At 38.6% G+C, this 17211-nt stretch overlaps 2 protein-coding genes across 2 annotated transcripts; one reads left to right on the top strand and one right to left on the bottom strand.

Moving 5' to 3' along the window:
* The first annotated feature begins 1701 nt into the window (after nt 1-1701).
* Nucleotides 1702-4385, top strand: LOC110918971 (heat shock cognate 70 kDa protein 2). The gene is made up of 2 exons (XM_022163249.2): nt 1702-2168; nt 2416-4385. Exons 1-2 carry the CDS (start codon nt 1955-1957, stop codon nt 4158-4160), a joined length of 1959 nt encoding a protein of 652 aa, XP_022018941.1. The 5' UTR covers nt 1702-1954; the 3' UTR covers nt 4161-4385.
* Nucleotides 4386-8584: 4199 nt separating this feature from the next.
* On the bottom strand, nt 8585-11242 carry LOC110918978 (heat shock cognate 70 kDa protein 2). The gene is made up of 2 exons (XM_022163256.2): nt 10802-11242; nt 8585-10529 (listed from the first exon to the last, which is right to left on the bottom strand). Exons 1-2 carry the CDS (start codon nt 11013-11015, stop codon nt 8785-8787), a joined length of 1959 nt encoding a protein of 652 aa, XP_022018948.1. The 5' UTR covers nt 11016-11242; the 3' UTR covers nt 8585-8784.
* Between the last annotated feature and the right edge of the window lie 5969 nt (nt 11243-17211).

Genomic DNA, 17211 nt, shown 5'->3' with positions numbered 1-17211 from the left:
ACGAAACCCTAACTTTCCGATTTCTTATAATTAAAAAGAAGTAGCAAGCATACACAACTGAAAACGATGTACTGAATGTAAACTTACCACTGCAGATGGTGTAGATAGAGAACGAGATTGATGTTGATGATGATGATCTGATGATGTTCTAAAACCAAATCGAAGTGTAGGGAGAGAACGAGATTGATGTTGATGATGATGATCTGATGATGTTCTAAAACAAAATCGAAGTGTAGAGAGAGAACGAGATTGATGTTGATGATGATGATCTGATGATGTTCTAAAACAAAATCGAAGTGTAGAGAGAGAACGAGATTGATGTTAAAAAAAGATCACGTAAGATATGCAGGGAAATAGGAATTGTAACTGCAATTGGTTTATGGAAAGGACTTAAAAAAATAATTTATTTAATTACAATCTTGCCCTTTTTATCAAGAATTGAAACCAATGGTTGAGATTAGTTCACAAGGTTCACAACCAAAGATGTTGTTCACTCATGATCCCTATCCTATATATATATATATATATAATGTAAGTATCTATAGAAAACCCACTTTAATTTAGAAAACCCAGGAAACTCAAAGCTCCCGATGTTTTTTTTCTTGAAAAAATTTACACATGTTATATACATGTTTTTAAGGGTTTTGGGCAAAAAAAAATCAGAAAAGCGCCGAGTAGATATTTAAAAAAAAAATAAACAAGTTTTGGTGTAACACGTGTTACAAATATGTCAGATGAATGTAACATGTGTTACACCAAAACTTGTTTATTTTTTAAAAAAATATCTATTCGGCGTTTTTTTGATTTTTTTTGCCCAAAACCCTTAAAAACATGTATATAACATGTGTAAATTTTTTCAAGAAAAAAAAACATTGGGAGCTTTGAGTTTCCCGGGTTTTCTAAATTAAAGTGAGTTTTCTATACATACTTCCCCTATATATATATATATATATATATATATATATATATATATTAGTTCAAACTAAGAATAAGAGTTGTAATCTAATCCCAACTCCTTCATAATTATCTCATAATTATAACAACATCTCTTCTTTTCTTTTAATTATCAAATAATTAATAATTATACATATATATATTAATAAATTAATTATAATATTTATCCAGCTCTCCGTAATTATTCTAAATAATTATCTGTTTATTTTATTACGCTTATTATTTCATGATCCGGTGAGTAACGATTAAAACACCCTTACATGTTCGTTGCCAAAAGTGTAACTCTTTAGGTCATACCTTGACGACAACGTTGAATTCGAACAGACAGTTGAACGTTACATCCAACAAATATTTCACTGACTTTGTACTAGGGACGAGTACCGAACCGGTACCGGTATCGAATTTACCGAACCGGGTACTTTTTCGGTACCGATTTGATACCGACTTTTAGCATTTTCGGTACCGGTTTGGTACCGGTATTTACCTGTTTTAACCCTCAAATACCGGTACCGAAGACGGGTATATTCGATACCGGTACCGGTACCCACTTTTGAAGATTTTCGATAACGGTATCGGTTCACTACCGAACGGTACCGAGCTCATCCCTACTTTGTACCTTCAAATACCACCAATACCGTACCGAACACTTTTTATATTTTTTGCCCCCAAAATAATTTAATAAATTGCGAAAGGAAGACTCTCGAACCAACTAGGTGTGTAAAAGAACCCAAATTACACCGCCAAAACATACATAAAAATGAAATATTAATTAAAAGAAAAAACAAGAAAAATCTAGCACGCTCCATCCCCCAACAATTTGACATCTGCCCGGTTTTAAGAGGCAAGAACATTCTGGAACTCAGCCCTTTTCCCCTTTATAACACCGCCCATCTTTTGTTACCCTCTTCATCAATCAAGATTCACATTCTTGCACTTGATTTTCTACAAAAAAGACGTTCTGTTCTAAAATTGATTTGGGTTTTATTGGGTGATTGGAAAGATGTCCGGAAAAGGTGAAGGACCGGCTATTGGTATCGATCTCGGAACCACATACTCGTGTGTTGGAGTCTGGCAACATGATCGTGTTGAAATCATCGCTAATGATCAGGGCAACAGGACCACTCCATCTTATGTTGCGTTTACGGATACTGAGCGTTTGATTGGTGATGCTGCGAAGAATCAGGTCGCCATGAATCCCACCAACACTGTTTTCGGTATGTTCTGTTTCTTGCATGTCAATTATTTTTAGTATTTAGTAAAATTTAAGCTTGATTATCGAATTCTGTTGAGGTTTCATCATGTTGACTAAAAGGCTCGTGTTTAAGATCAGTCGAAAATAACAATTCATCCAGAAAATAAACAATACAAAACAGAGGATTTTTTTTTTATTTACAGTTATAATTTGTTAGTTTTGAATATCTGCATGTCTAATATAGGATGTTTATTATACAATTTTTACAGATGCAAAGCGGTTAATCGGAAGGAGATTTTCCGACCCTTCGGTGCAAAGCGACATGAAGCACTGGCCGTTCAAAGTGGTCCCTGGAGCCGGAGACAAACCGATGATTGTTGTCTCATACAAAGGCGAAGATAAACAGTTTTCTGCTGAAGAAATATCTTCAATGGTTTTAATCAAGATGAAAGAAATCGCTGAAGCCTTCCTGGGGACCACCATAAAAAACGCTGTGGTCACTGTTCCCGCATACTTCAACGACTCTCAGCGTCAAGCCACCAAGGACGCCGGTGTTATTTCGGGGCTTAATGTCATGCGAATCATCAACGAGCCGACTGCAGCCGCTATTGCTTACGGGCTGGATAAGAAAGCTTCCAGTGTTGGCGAGAAGAATGTGTTGATATTTGATTTGGGTGGTGGTACTTTTGATGTGTCGTTGCTGACCATTGAAGAGGGTATTTTCGAAGTGAAGTCGACCGCGGGTGACACGCATTTGGGCGGTGAGGATTTTGATAACAGGATGGTTAACCACTTTGTTCAGGAGTTTAAGAGGAAGAACAAGAAGGATATTAGTGGGAATGCAAGGTCTTTGAGGCGGTTGAGGACTGCGTGTGAAAGGGCGAAGAGGACGCTTTCGTCTACGGCTCAAACCACTATCGAAATCGATTCGTTGTACGAAGGGATTGATTTCTACTCCACGATTACGCGCGCGAGGTTTGAGGAGTTGAATATGGATTTGTTTAGGAAGTGTATGGAGCCGGTGGAGAAGTGTTTGAGAGATGCTAAGATGGATAAAAGCAATGTTCATGATGTTGTGCTTGTTGGTGGTTCCACTCGGATTCCGAAAGTTCAGCAGTTGTTGCAAGATTTCTTCAATGGGAAGGATTTGTGTAAGAGTATTAATCCGGATGAGGCAGTGGCGTATGGTGCTGCGGTTCAAGCCGCTATTTTGAGTGGTGAAGGGAACCAGAAGGTTCAAGACTTGCTTCTGTTGGATGTTACACCTCTGTCTTTGGGGCTGGAGACTGCGGGTGGTGTTATGACAACTTTGATACCGCGTAACACCACCATTCCCACCAAGAAAGAGCAGGTGTTCTCCACCTACTCGGATAACCAACCTGGCGTTTTAATCCAGGTTTACGAGGGTGAACGAACACGAACCAAGGACAACAATTTGTTGGGCAAGTTTGAGCTGTCGGGAATCCCACCTGCTCCCCGTGGAGTTCCTCAGATCACTGTCTGTTTCGACATTGATGCTAACGGTATCTTGAATGTGTCTGCTGAGGATAAAACGACAGGGCAGAAGAACAAGATCACGATTACAAACGACAAAGGAAGGCTGTCGAAGGAGGAGATTGAGAAGATGGTGCAGGAGGCGGAAAAGTACAAGGCGGAGGACGAAGAGCACAAGAAGAAGGTGGAAGCGAAGAACGCGTTGGAGAATTATGCGTATAACATGAGGAACACCATTAAGGATGAGAAGATAAGCTCGAAGCTGCCACCGGAAGACAAGAAGAAGGTGGAGGATGCGGTTGAGGAGGCGATTCAGTGGTTGGATGGTAATCAGTTGGCGGAGGTAGAGGAGTTTGAGGATAAGATGAAGGAGCTCGAAGGGGTATGCAATCCGATAATCGCAAGAATGTATCAGGGCGGCGCTGGTGGGCCGGATATGGGTGGTGGTATGGATGAGGATGGTCCTTCAACTGGTGGTGGTAGCGGTGGTGCTGGACCAAAGATTGAAGAGGTGGATTAAGGCGGTGTAATGGAACATGGGTGTTAGTTTGTGGTTCCATGAATGTGGTGGTTTACTGGTTTTTTGAATTTTGATGGTCTTTTAGTTTTATGGTGTTGGTTCTAGTATGCAGGTTTTGGGAATAATTAATGAAGGATGATGTTTTAAGTATGGTTTAAGTTGATTTTGAAATAGTTTGAAGTATATAATCTTCTTCAAATGCTTTTTTTTTTTTTTTTCGATTTATAATTTGTTATTTGCCATGAGACTTTATTTTGATGTGTGGCTTGGACAATGGAAACAAGAATTAGCTGAAGTTGTAGAAGAAAGAACATCTCAAGAGTTGTTTTGAAGTTACTTGTAAGAAAAAGGGCAAGTATGTGACTTTGATGGTACAATTGAATTAGCACTAAAAGCTTATAAATAATAGTTCAAATCTGTTTGATATCTTTAATCTGATAAGTTAGCAAGTGTTTAGTTCATTTAATTGATTTCTTGTTCTTAACTAATCAAACCTGATTTCTTGTTCATGTTCTTAACTAATCAAACCTGATTTCTTGTTCATGTTCTTAACTAATCAAACCTGATTTCTTGTTCATGTTCGATCATCAAGTAAACAAACGAATGTAAACGAACTTTTCGTCGAACGGCTCATTATAGCCTAAGTAATTAGCTGAGTTTTTTCCCAAATGGGTGGAGGTGGAAAAATTATTTACCAAAATAGGTGATTTGAAAAATAATTACCAAAATGGGTGAAAGGAAATAATCTTTATTTTGTAAATAAAAATTAGGTTAAAACATACGATGCTTAGCGACGTTCAGTATTCTTGTTTCAGGGCAATTTCATTAAGGAGACTCCATCTAGTTCTTGTTCAATCCCTTCAGTTTTGCAATCAAGGATTTCATTAGGTTCTTTTTTTGTTTTGTTTTTCTCTACCAATAATCTTTACTTAATTTTTTAAGGATTCACGCATCCGTATCCATCCATATCCATATCCATGTTTTGTTTCTTGATTTTTTTAATGTTGTTTGCTTTTTTGTTTTTTCTTCCACGATTCCCAGGTTTTATGTTTTGAGTTATGTTACTTTGCCTTTTAGTTTCATCTCCATGGCAAAGTTAGTTTCTGTTGTTTTCTTTTTGCTTTTTTTTTCACTTTCATCATTTGCGTTTTGTTTCTTTTAAAACCTCATAGCTCATATTAACAATTGTTATATATTTTTAATCAGAATGCAGCAAGTTAACGCGGTAACCAAATTGATTCAAAACGAGGATTTTAACAAAATGTCTCAATTTGCGGTCGTGAACAAGGATGATGTGAATGATGTGTTAGAAGAAGAAGTTGGAGATGATATTGATACAGATGACGAGTTTGAAGAAGATGGAATTGGAGATGAAACATCAAATGGTAATGTTCAATTACCTTCAACTTATACCACTTTAGATGAAACTAATTTGAATATGTTCATAAGTGTTACTCAATCGTAGATTATTGTGCTACTTGGTCAGCCGAGTTTTTCCCGCTTCCTCATGAAGCGTATTGGTCACACTTATCATTTGTTAAAAAATTACTTCCCAATTTAGATCTTAAAAGGGATAAAAAGGGCCGCCCTCGATCAACAAGGCTACGAAATGGAATGGACATCAAAGAAGGGAAAAAGACTAACCTTTGTGGAATTTATAGACAACGTGGTCATAATAGAGCAATATGTCCTTCTAAGCCTAAAAGAATGGATGTCTAAGCGGGTCAAGTTGTTTTGATATATTTCTTTTAGTTTGTGTTTGATGTTGAGACCGCTAGCTAGTCGACTTTATTTCACATTTTTTTTGTTTGTATTTGACATGAGACGATCAAGTTTTAAAGATTGTTTTGCTTTTTTATGCTTCTTAGTTTAGTTGTTTTAATTTAGTTTTAGAAGATTATTCACTTGCTTTTAAACATTCAGATGGTCAAATTTAAAAGGATTAATTTATTTGCATAAAAATAAGGGATTATGAAGAAACGAATAATTGAAGAAGAATAGTAGAATTATGAAGAAAGGAAATTATAGTGAGTGGATTGCTAAAAAATGATAATTGGTTAACTAAATGATAAATAAAAAGAAAAGAGTTATAAATACATTAGTTAAAATAAGTAAATAAGAAAAACACCTATTTTGATAATTATTTTTAAATCACCTATTTTGGTAAATAATTTTTCTACCTCCACCCATTTGGGAAAAAACTCGTAATTAGCTAGTGCATGATATATGTATGTTTTAACATCAGAATCATTAGTTTAAGAGTGTGGAGGAATTTGGTCCCAAAAAGAAAGTCAAGACATAGTGACAAAAGCTAAACAAAGATATATAGAATATAGTAAGAAAAATATTAAGACCACCCATAGTGGCTGCTTAAAGGGGCGTTTTTGTGCTCAATCACGCCTAATCTCGCCGACCAGCTACTACGCATGGGCGTGTTTGGCCTTTTTTTGTTATGGCGTGTTATAAATCACGCTGGTGGGGGAATTTCTTGGCCAACCACATTTGAACTTCCATTTTTTGGCCAATAAGACTTTTTAAATGTTTTTTTATTTTATCTTATTACAAACATAATTCCCCACAATCCCCACATCCCCACTACACCCCTTTTGTAAAAACGCCAAATAATGTCCCATTGCTGACTGGGCTGCCACATGGCGCAAAACGCCCTAGGGTGAGGCATTATTCACCCCAACGACGTGCGGTGATCAAGTTTGGATTTGTTAGAATAGTCAAAAAGTTCAAATAAAGAATTATGATCAACAAATTGAATAGTTTAAGCTGTGTGAATCAAGAACTAGACAAATCACCGAAATATGATTATGATTTTATGTTATCAAACAAGTGGAAATTTCATCTTCTTTGCTTGCTATATGCAATCTTGATCATCAAGAATTGCAACATGCTTCTGAACCAACCCAAGATAAAAGCCTTCCAAGAGCTACCTTCATCTTTTCTTGATGTCCAGACAAGTCCCTTCAGTTCCTATTATCAACAGCAACACCCTCAGATTTATAATTCTCTGAAACTTTAACCATTTTAATTTTTTATCAAGAGAAATATAATTAACAGGACTTTACCCAAAAAGAATATAATTAACAGGAATGAAGTCATTGAATATGTTGAAAAATAAATCTATTTGGAGCACAATTCAAAGACTGATTGTTGGCAAAAAAAAAGGAAGTTAACTATGGTGTACAAACTGCAGTCAGTGATGGGATTGCAATTTGCAACAATTCTCTCATCTGCTTTTTAATTCAATCAAAGATTACATATTTAAACGATGTAGAAACAAAAACGTGGTTCCTAGCTTGATGCAAATAATAGATAATTGAAAAGAAAATACAATAATGGACTATAACTACTTTCCTAAACACAAGCATGCACTACATGTCTACATGGATTTAAAACTGATTCATTGAATTGATCTTTAATTCTAGAAGTGGTCAGCCACCTGTTTGGTGTGTTTCAGGTTATGAGTCAATCCGTATAGCGAGCAACCCATCAACATCCAGTGACCCTACACCAAATTGGGACTTTGTGTTTTCATAGCATTATGGCCATTCACACAAGAGACTATGGATTAAATAAATAGTTAGTTGATAATCTTGTAAGGCCGGAGGGTGTGGGGGCGCCACCCTTGCCAACTCAACATCAATGGCGCCTCCATGGTGGCGCCACCCCACACCATGGAATATAAGGAGGGGCGCTATAATACTTCCGCCAGCATGTTAACGAGCAAAGGGGGGGCTCTATCGAAGTTGATTGGCTTTAAGGGGGCGCTATAAAGCCCCTAGCCACACCCTACAATTTAAAGGAGGGGGCTTTAAAGCCCTTGTGTGACGTGGCAGTGAGGTGGTGTGATAAAGCCCCTAGCCACACCCACCAGCCTAATTGTTCTTGTGACTCATGCAGACGCACTCTTTGTAATATAAAATACATTTATCTCATGAAAACAATTCAAGACATGATTGCTTAATTTTATGTAAAACTGAATGAAATAGGTATTTCATAGACTGAGGGTTGTGTTTTTTTTATGTAAAAGAGACATACCCTCCCTGTAAAATTTATTGACAAAAAAATGTCATACATTGGCAGAAAACGACATCAATGGTATATTTGTAGCAGCAAGAAAAATGAAGCATAAATCAAAACCCAAACCAATACATCATACACATGACCTATATAAACACTTTTGAAGTCAACAATTCTGATAGCAATGAAAACATTCTTGGAGTATTTATAACAGTTTTATTCTAGTTTCATTATAAATTTATAATGACCATCTTAATATTAAGTCACTATAATTAACCCTATTTTATTTTAATTTATTACATTCTCGCCTGCATATCAGCTAGATTACGAGCATGTTTGATGTGCTGTGTGTAAAAATAATCTCTCCAGGTAACAAGATACAAACTTAGAAATCTAGCACAAACCCAGGATAATTTATATGCACATTCACAGCAAGACTGCTTTGTGTAAAAACAGTCTTATATCTTGAACGGAACTCCCACTTGCTCAAAAACTAAAATACATCATATGATCAACAATCAACTCCCAATTACATCATAAGACAAACCAACTAGAAAACAAAAGTAAACCAATATTAACCCATCCAATAATCTTAATCCACCTCTTCAATCTTGGGCCCGGCGCCACCGCTTGCACCACCAGCTGAAGGGCCGTCGGCATCCATGCCTCCGCCCATATCCGGCCCATTAGCACCACCTTGGTACATCTTAGCAATAATTGGGTTGCAAACCCCTTCCAACTCTTTCATCTTGTCCTCAAATTCTTCAGCCTCCGCCAACTGGTTGCCATCCAACCACTTGATCGCCTCCTCAACCGCATCCTCCACCTTCTTCTTGTCGGCCTCGGGTAGCTTCGATCCTATCTTCTCATCCTTGATAGTGTTCCTCATGTTATATGCATAATTCTCCAACGCGTTCTTCGCTTCCACTTTCTTCTTGTGTTCTTCGTCCTCCGCCTTGTATTTCTCTGCCTCTTGCACCATTTTCTCAATCTCCTCCTTGGAGAGTCTTCCTTTGTCATTCGTAATGGTGATCTTGTTCTTCTTCCCTGACGTTTTATCTTCTGCGGATACGTTCAAGATCCCATTAGCGTCAATGTCAAAACAGACAGTGATCTGTGGAACTCCACGAGGAGCCGGTGGGATTCCTGACAGCTCAAACTTGCCCAACAAATTGTTGTCTTTGGTTCGTGCTCGTTCACCCTCGTAAACCTGGATCAAAACCCCGGGTTGATTATCAGAGTAGGTGGAGAACACCTGCTCTTTCTTGGTGGGAATGGTTGTGTTTCTCGGTATCAACGTCGTCATAACACCACCAGCAGTCTCCAACCCCAACGACAAAGGTGTAACATCCAACAGAAGCAAGTCTTGAACCTTCTGGTTCCCTTCACCGCTCAAAATAGCGGCTTGAACCGCAGCACCATACGCCACTGCCTCATCCGGATTAATACTCTTACACAACTCCTTCCCGTTGAAAAAATCTTGCAACAATTGTTGAACTTTCGGGATCCGAGTGGATCCACCAACAAGAACAACATCATGAACACTGCTTTTATCCATCTTAGCATCTCTCAAACACTTCTCCACAGGCTCCATACACTTCCTAAACAAATCCATATTCAACTCCTCGAACCTCGCACGCGTAATCGTGGAGTAGAAATCAATCCCTTCGTACAACGAATCGATTTCAATAGTGGTTTGAGCCGTAGACGAAAGCGTCCTCTTCGCCCTTTCACACGCGGTCCTCAACCGCCTCAACGCCCTTGCATTCCCACTAATATCCTTCTTGTTCTTCCTCTTAAACTCCTGAACAAAATGATTAACCATCCTGTTATCAAAATCCTCACCCCCCAAATGCGTGTCACCCGCGGTCGACTTCACTTCAAAAATACCCTCTTCAATTGTGAGCAAAGACACATCAAAAGTACCACCACCCAAATCAAAAATCAACACATTCTTCTCGCCAACACTAGACGCCTTCTTATCCAGCCCGTAAGCGATAGCGGCTGCAGTCGGCTCGTTGATGATTCGCATGACATTAAGCCCCGAAATAACACCGGCGTCCTTGGTTGCTTGACGCTGAGAGTCGTTGAAGTATGCGGGAACAGTGACGACAGCGTTTTTTATGGTGGTCCCCAGGAAGGCTTCAGCGATTTCTTTCATCTTGATTAAAACCATTGAAGAGATTTCTTCAGCAGAAAACTGTTTATCTTCGCCTTTGTATGAGACAACAATCATCGGCTTGTCTCCGGCTCCGGGGACCACTTTGAACGGCCAGTGCTTCATGTCACTTTGCACCGACGGATCAGAGAATCTCCTCCCGATTAACCGCTTTGCATCTGCAGAAAATTATATAATAAACATCCGATTAGACATACAGATATTCAATATCAACAATAGACAAAATAAAATATAATCAAATCCTCTGTTTTAGTTTTACATTATTTGTTTTCTGAATGATTCGTTAACATCAATGGATCTTAAAAGTTAATAATAACAAGCTTTTAAGTCAACATAATGAATGATAAAACCTCGACCGAATACGATAATTGAGCTTGAATTTATTTCAGTAAATAATAAAGAAAATTGATATGCAAGAAACGGAACATACCGAAAACAGTGTTGGTGGGATTCATGGCGACTTGATTCTTTGCAGCGTCTCCAATCAGACGCTCAGTATCCGTAAACGCAACATAAGATGGAGTGGTCCTGTTGCCCTGATCATTAGCAATGATTTCAACACGATCATGTTGCCAGACTCCGACACACGAGTATGTGGTTCCGAGATCGATACCAATAGCCGGTCCTTCACCTTTTCCAGACATCTTTCCGAACACAAACTAGATTACAGATCAAAATAGCTTTGGAAGAAACTCGAATGTTTTGCTTGTTTTTTCTTTTTCTCGATGAGAAGGATGATGAGAGGGGATGGGTTATATAATGGGGAAAGATCGATATCCAGAGTGTTCTTCGATTTCGGGCGGTTGTTGAATTCCATGGGATGGTTTGAGAATGTTCTGGATGGATTTTCTATTCTTCTTTGCGCCTGGTTGGTTCGAGAGCCTTCTGATTGTTGTTTGACGGTAAATTGCCTTTTTAATGTTATTAACCGTTTAATAAAAGCAAAGAATAATATTTTTTTTTTTAAATTTAGTGCTAAATATATTTACTAATTAAATTTCACCGGTGATGTAAGGGTGGAGGGTATGGTCAATCACCCTAGGGTGTTTGAGTGAAATCTTATCCAATAATATTATGTCATGTCAACTCCTCATTCCACTTTCTATTTTGCACTCAATCAAGGGGTATGGTTAATCACTCTAGGGTGTTTGAGTAGGTTAAAAAATAAAAAAAATTGTGATTGGTTAAAAGGGGTTAGAACCCACAATTTTCTCAATCACTCTCTCTCACCCATTTTGGTAAACACTCACCGATTCCACACTCTCTCTCCAACTCACCGAACACTCTCATCCACTCGGTATAGTCACCGATCGGTGACCTCAAGTCAAACACCCAAGTCCCCGCTACTATATCCTGTACCCTAAGGAGTAATCGGTTTCAGTTTGTTAAGGCATTTGTTTTCTACAATGTTTTAAAATCCGGTTTTTATATCGTATCGGATTTGGCTCAGAAACGGTTTAATCGAGTGTATCAGGCGGTTCAACCAGGTGTACCGGATGGTTTAACCTGTTCTACTGGACGATTCAACCGGTACAACTGACTAGTTTTTAAAACATCGGTTTTGTGTCGGAATTCTATTTAATGGACGCAAAAAATAATGGATGCAAGCTATTTGCAAGTATAATGAGCGAAATTAGAATTATAAATAAATTTTTTTAAGGAATATGAAAACCAGTAAGATTTACAATTATAATAAGGCATTCATTTCTATTGGACAAACAAAAAAATCTTCAATTTGAGAAGAAACTTTGACATTCGTGTCATTTAGAATAAGTAGCGGGATCAACATTCACCATGAGAGAAAATATGAGATTAACTGAAAAATTCTAAGGCTTTGAATACGAATACATCTGAGTATTTTTAACGACTTTGCATTGTTGTATAGTAATACGTTGACCTGGAAGGTGTTACATACCAACTCACCAACCACCTATATGGATAAGACCATTCACAATTTTTTTCCATCAAATTATGTGAGAAATTATGTGAGAGAGGTTTTAATACTATAAAAAGTGGTTGTAAGTAGATGAGAAAGAAAATGTTATTGTTCGTCTGTATACAACAATTCACAATGGTAAACTTATCGAGGCGACTCGCATCTTTAAAGGTTATAGGCTTGAATTGTCCGGCCAAAACATTGATATAGACCTTATTCCAGTTACCCTTGGTAGTTTCGATGTTGTCGTCGGTATGAATTAGTTGTCCCGTAATCGCTCCGAGATTCACTGTCAGGAGAAAATCGTGCGTATCCCCCTTTCTAATGGAGAGCTCCTAATTGTCCGGGGAGAGAAAGATGGTGCTATCGTAGGCATAATCTCGTATATGAAAGCCCATAAATGTCTACGCCAGGGTCATACAACCATTTTGGCCCTTGTCTCTAAAGTATTTCCTGAATACTTGCCAGGCCTCCCACCGCACAGGCAGGTCGAATTCCAAATCGATTTAACCCCTGGAGCAGCACCCATAGCTCGAGCACCATATAGACTGGCACCGAATTAACTGCAGGAGTTGTCCACCCAACTGCAAGAACTATTGGATGATGGCTTTATTCGACCTAGCTCATCACCTTGGGGAGCCCTGGTCCTATTCGTCAAGAAGAAAGACGGAACTTTTCGCATGTGCATCGACTACCGCGAGTTAAACAAGGTTATTGTTAGGAATCGTTATCCACTTCCCCAAAGTGATGACTTGTTTTACCAACTGCGAGGATTTAGTTATTACTCAAAAATCTATCTAAAATCGGCAACCATCAGTTGAGAGCCCGAGATGAAGACGTCTCAAAGACTGCCTTCCGAACGGGCTACGACCATTAAGAGTTCCTAGTTATACCTTTCGGGTTAACCAATGCACCAGCAGTCTTCATGGACCTCATGAACCGAGTGTGCAAACCCTACCTCGACAAATTCGTTATCGTTTTAATAGACGACATTCTGATTTACTCTAAAAGCAAAGAGGAACATCAGGAGCATTTCTGTCTCATCTTAGAGCTTCTGAAAATGGGGAAAGAAAGATTGATATCCAGAGTGTTCTTCGATTTCGGGCGGTTGTCGAATTCCATGGGATGGTTTGAGAATGTTCTGGGTGGATTTTCTATTCTTCTTTGCGCCTGGTTGGTTGGTTCGAGAGCCTTCTGATTGTTATTTTACGGTAAATTGCCTTTTTAATGTTATTAACCGTTTAATAAAAGCAAATAATAATAATTATTTAAAAAGTGGTTGTGTGAGTAGAGGAGAAAGAAAATGTTATTGATCGTCAATATACAACAATTCACATTGGTAAACTTATCGAGGCGACTCGCATCTTTAAAGGTTGTAGGCTTGAATTGGCCGGCCAAAACTTTGACATAGACCTTATTCCCATTGCCCTTGGTAGTTTCGATGTTGTCGTCGGTATGGATTAGTTGTCCCGTAATCGCGCCGAGATTCTCTGTCAGGAGAAAATCGTGCGTATCCCCCTTTCCGATGGAGAACTCCTAATTGTCCGGAGAGAAAAGGTGGTGCTATCCTAGGCATAATCTCGTATATGAAGGCCCGAAAATGTATACGCAAGGGTCATACAATCATTTTGGCCCTTGTCTCTGATAAACAAACCAAGGAGGGGAAGATCAAAGATATTCCTATCGTTTGTGACTTTCCTAAAGTATTTCCCAAAGACGTGTCTGGCCTCCCACCGCACAGGCAGGTCAGATTCCAAATCGATTTAACCCCTTGAGCAACACCCATAGCTCGAGCACCATATAGACTGGCACCGAATTAACTACAGGAGTTGTCCACCCAACTGCAATAACTATTGAATAAGGGTTTTATTCGACCTGGCTCATCACCTTGGGGAGCTCTGGTCTTATTCGTCAAGAAGAAAGACGGAACTTTTAGCATGTGCATCGATTACCGTGAGTTGAACAAGCTGATTGTTAGGAATCGTTATCCACTTCCCCAAAGTGATGACTTGTTTTACCAACTGCAAGGATCTAGTTACTACTCAAAAATCTATCTGAAATCGGGCAACCATCAGTTGAGAGCTCGAGACGAAGACGTCTCAAAGACTACCTTCCGAACGCGGTACGACCATTAAGAGTTCCTAGTTATGCCTTTCGGGTTAACCAATGCACCAGCGGTCTTCATGGACCTCATGAACCAAGTGTGCAAACCCTACCTCGACAAATTCGTTATCGTTTTAATAGACGACATTCTGATTTACTCTAAGAACAAGGAGGAACACGAGGAGCATTTCTGTCTCATCTTAGAGCTTCTGAAAATGGAGCAACTTTATGCTAAATTCTCAAAATGTGACTTTTGGATTCGTGATGTCCATTTCCTTGAACATGTAGTCAACGAAGCTGGAATACATGTCGATCCAGCCAAGATTGACTCCATTAAGAGTTGGTCTGCCCCAAAAACTCCCACTGAAATACGCCAATTCCTTGGTCTAGCGGGTTACTATCATAGGTTCATTGAGTGATTTTCAAAAATCGCTCAACCTCTCACAACTTTAACTCAAAAGGGTACCACTTACAAAGGGATTTTCAAAAATCGCTCAACCTCTTTAGCGCGCCTATCTTATCCTTGCCGAAGATTACAGACGATTTCTTTCTTTAATGTGAAGCATCTATCCAGGGTCTCGGTTGCGTTCTGATGCAACGTAAGAAAGTAATCATGTACGCGTCTCGTCAGCTTGAAGTTCATGAGAAAAACGACACTACCCATGATATGTAATTGGGAGCTGTGGTTTTTGCTCTCAAAATCTGGAGACACTACTTGTATGGTACCAAATGTACAATTTACACCGATCACAAGAGTCTCTAACACATCTTTGAACAGAAGGAGCTAAACATGCGACAACGTCGTTAGGTTGAACTCCTAAATGATTATGACTGTGCTATTAGATACTATCCGGGTAAAGATAACGTAGTAGCTGATGCCCTCAGCCGAAAAGAAACCAACCACAAACGAGTTCGAGCATTACAACTTACCATTAATTCATAGCAAAAGTGTTACAATACATAGAACTTTGAAATACAACATGTTCGATACAAAAACAAAAAACAATACAATAACAGGTACAGAATTGATATAACATATTAAAACCTAAGACGTCTATATGTGTATCTAAGCATCATCACTACTTCAGTTTTAAAGCATCGTCATCCTCAACCTGTAACATGTTTAAAATAGAGTTCAACATAATAATGCATTGGCGAGTATACGGGTTTTCATATATAGCATAAAAGTTAAGCTTTAAACAATTCCACATGGAAGCTAGTTATACGAGATAAACAATAAGACCGGCATGTGTTTAACTAATCAAACCAAGAGGAAAAGCAATAAGCTCTTAACATAACCCAACTTTCACATGTGGTACGTTAATCCTATAGCGCTATATATGTCAAGGATAAGCTCGTACGAAGTTAATGACAAGTCTAACACAAAACGTATAATCCCATATTTAAAGTATCAACTAATCAAGTATGCACGCATGTATAAGGAATGTTTGTGCATTTTGGAAATAAGTATAAGTGTAAGTTTTTATAGTTAACATGTTACACCCCAGAAGGTAATAAACGAAAAGGGGATTCAAGTATACTCATAGTTTTGCGTTAATTCTTCAAAGAATCCCGTGAGCTTTGTCGAGTTGTTGGAAGTAGCGCGGAGTCACCAAGGTTACCCTATAGGGCAAAAGAAGGTGTAAGTTGGAGTTGGATTCGTACAGAATTTACAGGCCGAATATAAGTAAAATTTAACAGTGGAAAACATAAGCATATTCTGACTAACAGCAATGAATAACACTGAACCTGAATACAAATTAGAATCTCGAACAGTTCATAAACAGTGGCTTCGTACGAAGGGACTAGTGGCTTCGTATGAAGGCACTGTTTGTTAGTCAACCTTTGTTTTTGAACTTTTAACTATTTGTTAGTTATGTTCGATGGTTCTGTTAGTCTGTTGTTAAAGTTTAACGTAAGTCAAGAGTCAGAAGTATCACAGAAGTCATGCATGGAGGGTATTTCACCTCGTTATTTAACACCAAAGCACAAATCAATAGAACTGATCGGTTGGTCATGTTTATAGGAAAGAAATTACAGGAATATAAAGGTTAGTTGTGTCCAGAATTAACAGCATCAAGCGTATCAACAGTTGATGATGGAAATCGTCGGAAATTGATTGGAAACAATGGCTTCATGCGAAGACAGGGGCTTCGCACGAAGGCAGATGGTGGCTTCGTACAAAGGCATTGGGGCTTCGTACGAACACACTGTTCTTTGAGGTAAAACAACTCGGTTTTGCTCGATCTGAACCTCAAATCAACTGAAATCAGTCCTAATATGACTCCACAGCTATTATCTCAACTGTAAACATCAGTAGAACTTGGTTTCGATTCTGTTTATGTTTAAAAGTTTGAGAAAAGAGTTTTAAGATGGATTATCTACACTTTATGTTGGTCCACAACCTAGTTGAGAGTTTGTATCAGATGCCTAGACGAGGCTGATGTACCAACAGATCCGTGAGACATCCAGGTTTGCTAGAATGTTTGTAAAAATCAAAGAAATGTAAAAGAAGAGTTGAATTAATTAAGCTAACACTCACTTTTGAAGAGTAGGAGTGAGCTTCTTGGAGTATCAGCAATTTGAGAGAGTCGAGTAGGAGTGGAAGGTTGAAAGTGAGGGGAAGAGGCTGTATTTATAAGAAAGAATTAGGTTTTTAGGGTAAAATAGGCTGAAAGTGGGCTGGGCTTATCCGAAGTGGGCCTTCGTACGAAGCCACTGGTCTTGGGCCCAAGTGTTGCAATTTTGGTATTTTGGCTGATTTTAACCCATTTTAAGTGTATTTATGCAATGTAAAAGTG

This window comes from Helianthus annuus, chromosome 6 (assembly GCF_002127325.2).
Source record: "Helianthus annuus cultivar XRQ/B chromosome 6, HanXRQr2.0-SUNRISE, whole genome shotgun sequence".
Classification (NCBI taxonomy): domain Eukaryota; kingdom Viridiplantae; phylum Streptophyta; class Magnoliopsida; order Asterales; family Asteraceae; genus Helianthus; species Helianthus annuus.
This window is presented reverse-complemented; position numbering and strand designations above follow the sequence as displayed.

What these genes read in the sequence shown, in the direction of transcription:
- LOC110918978 (XM_022163256.2), bottom strand. Translation starts at nt 11,015, where the DNA reads ATGTCTGGAAAAGGTGAAGGACCGGCTATTGGTATCGATCTCGGAACC. An exon ending in TCCCACCAACACTGTTTTCG is followed by an intron (nt 10,530 to 10,801) that starts GTATGTTCCGTT and finishes AATTTTCTGCAG; the next exon opens with ATGCAAAGCGGTTAATCGGG.
- LOC110918971 (XM_022163249.2), top strand. Translation starts at nt 1,955, where the DNA reads ATGTCCGGAAAAGGTGAAGGACCGGCTATTGGTATCGATCTCGGAACC. An exon ending in TCCCACCAACACTGTTTTCG is followed by an intron (nt 2,169 to 2,415) that starts GTATGTTCTGTT and finishes CAATTTTTACAG; the next exon opens with ATGCAAAGCGGTTAATCGGA.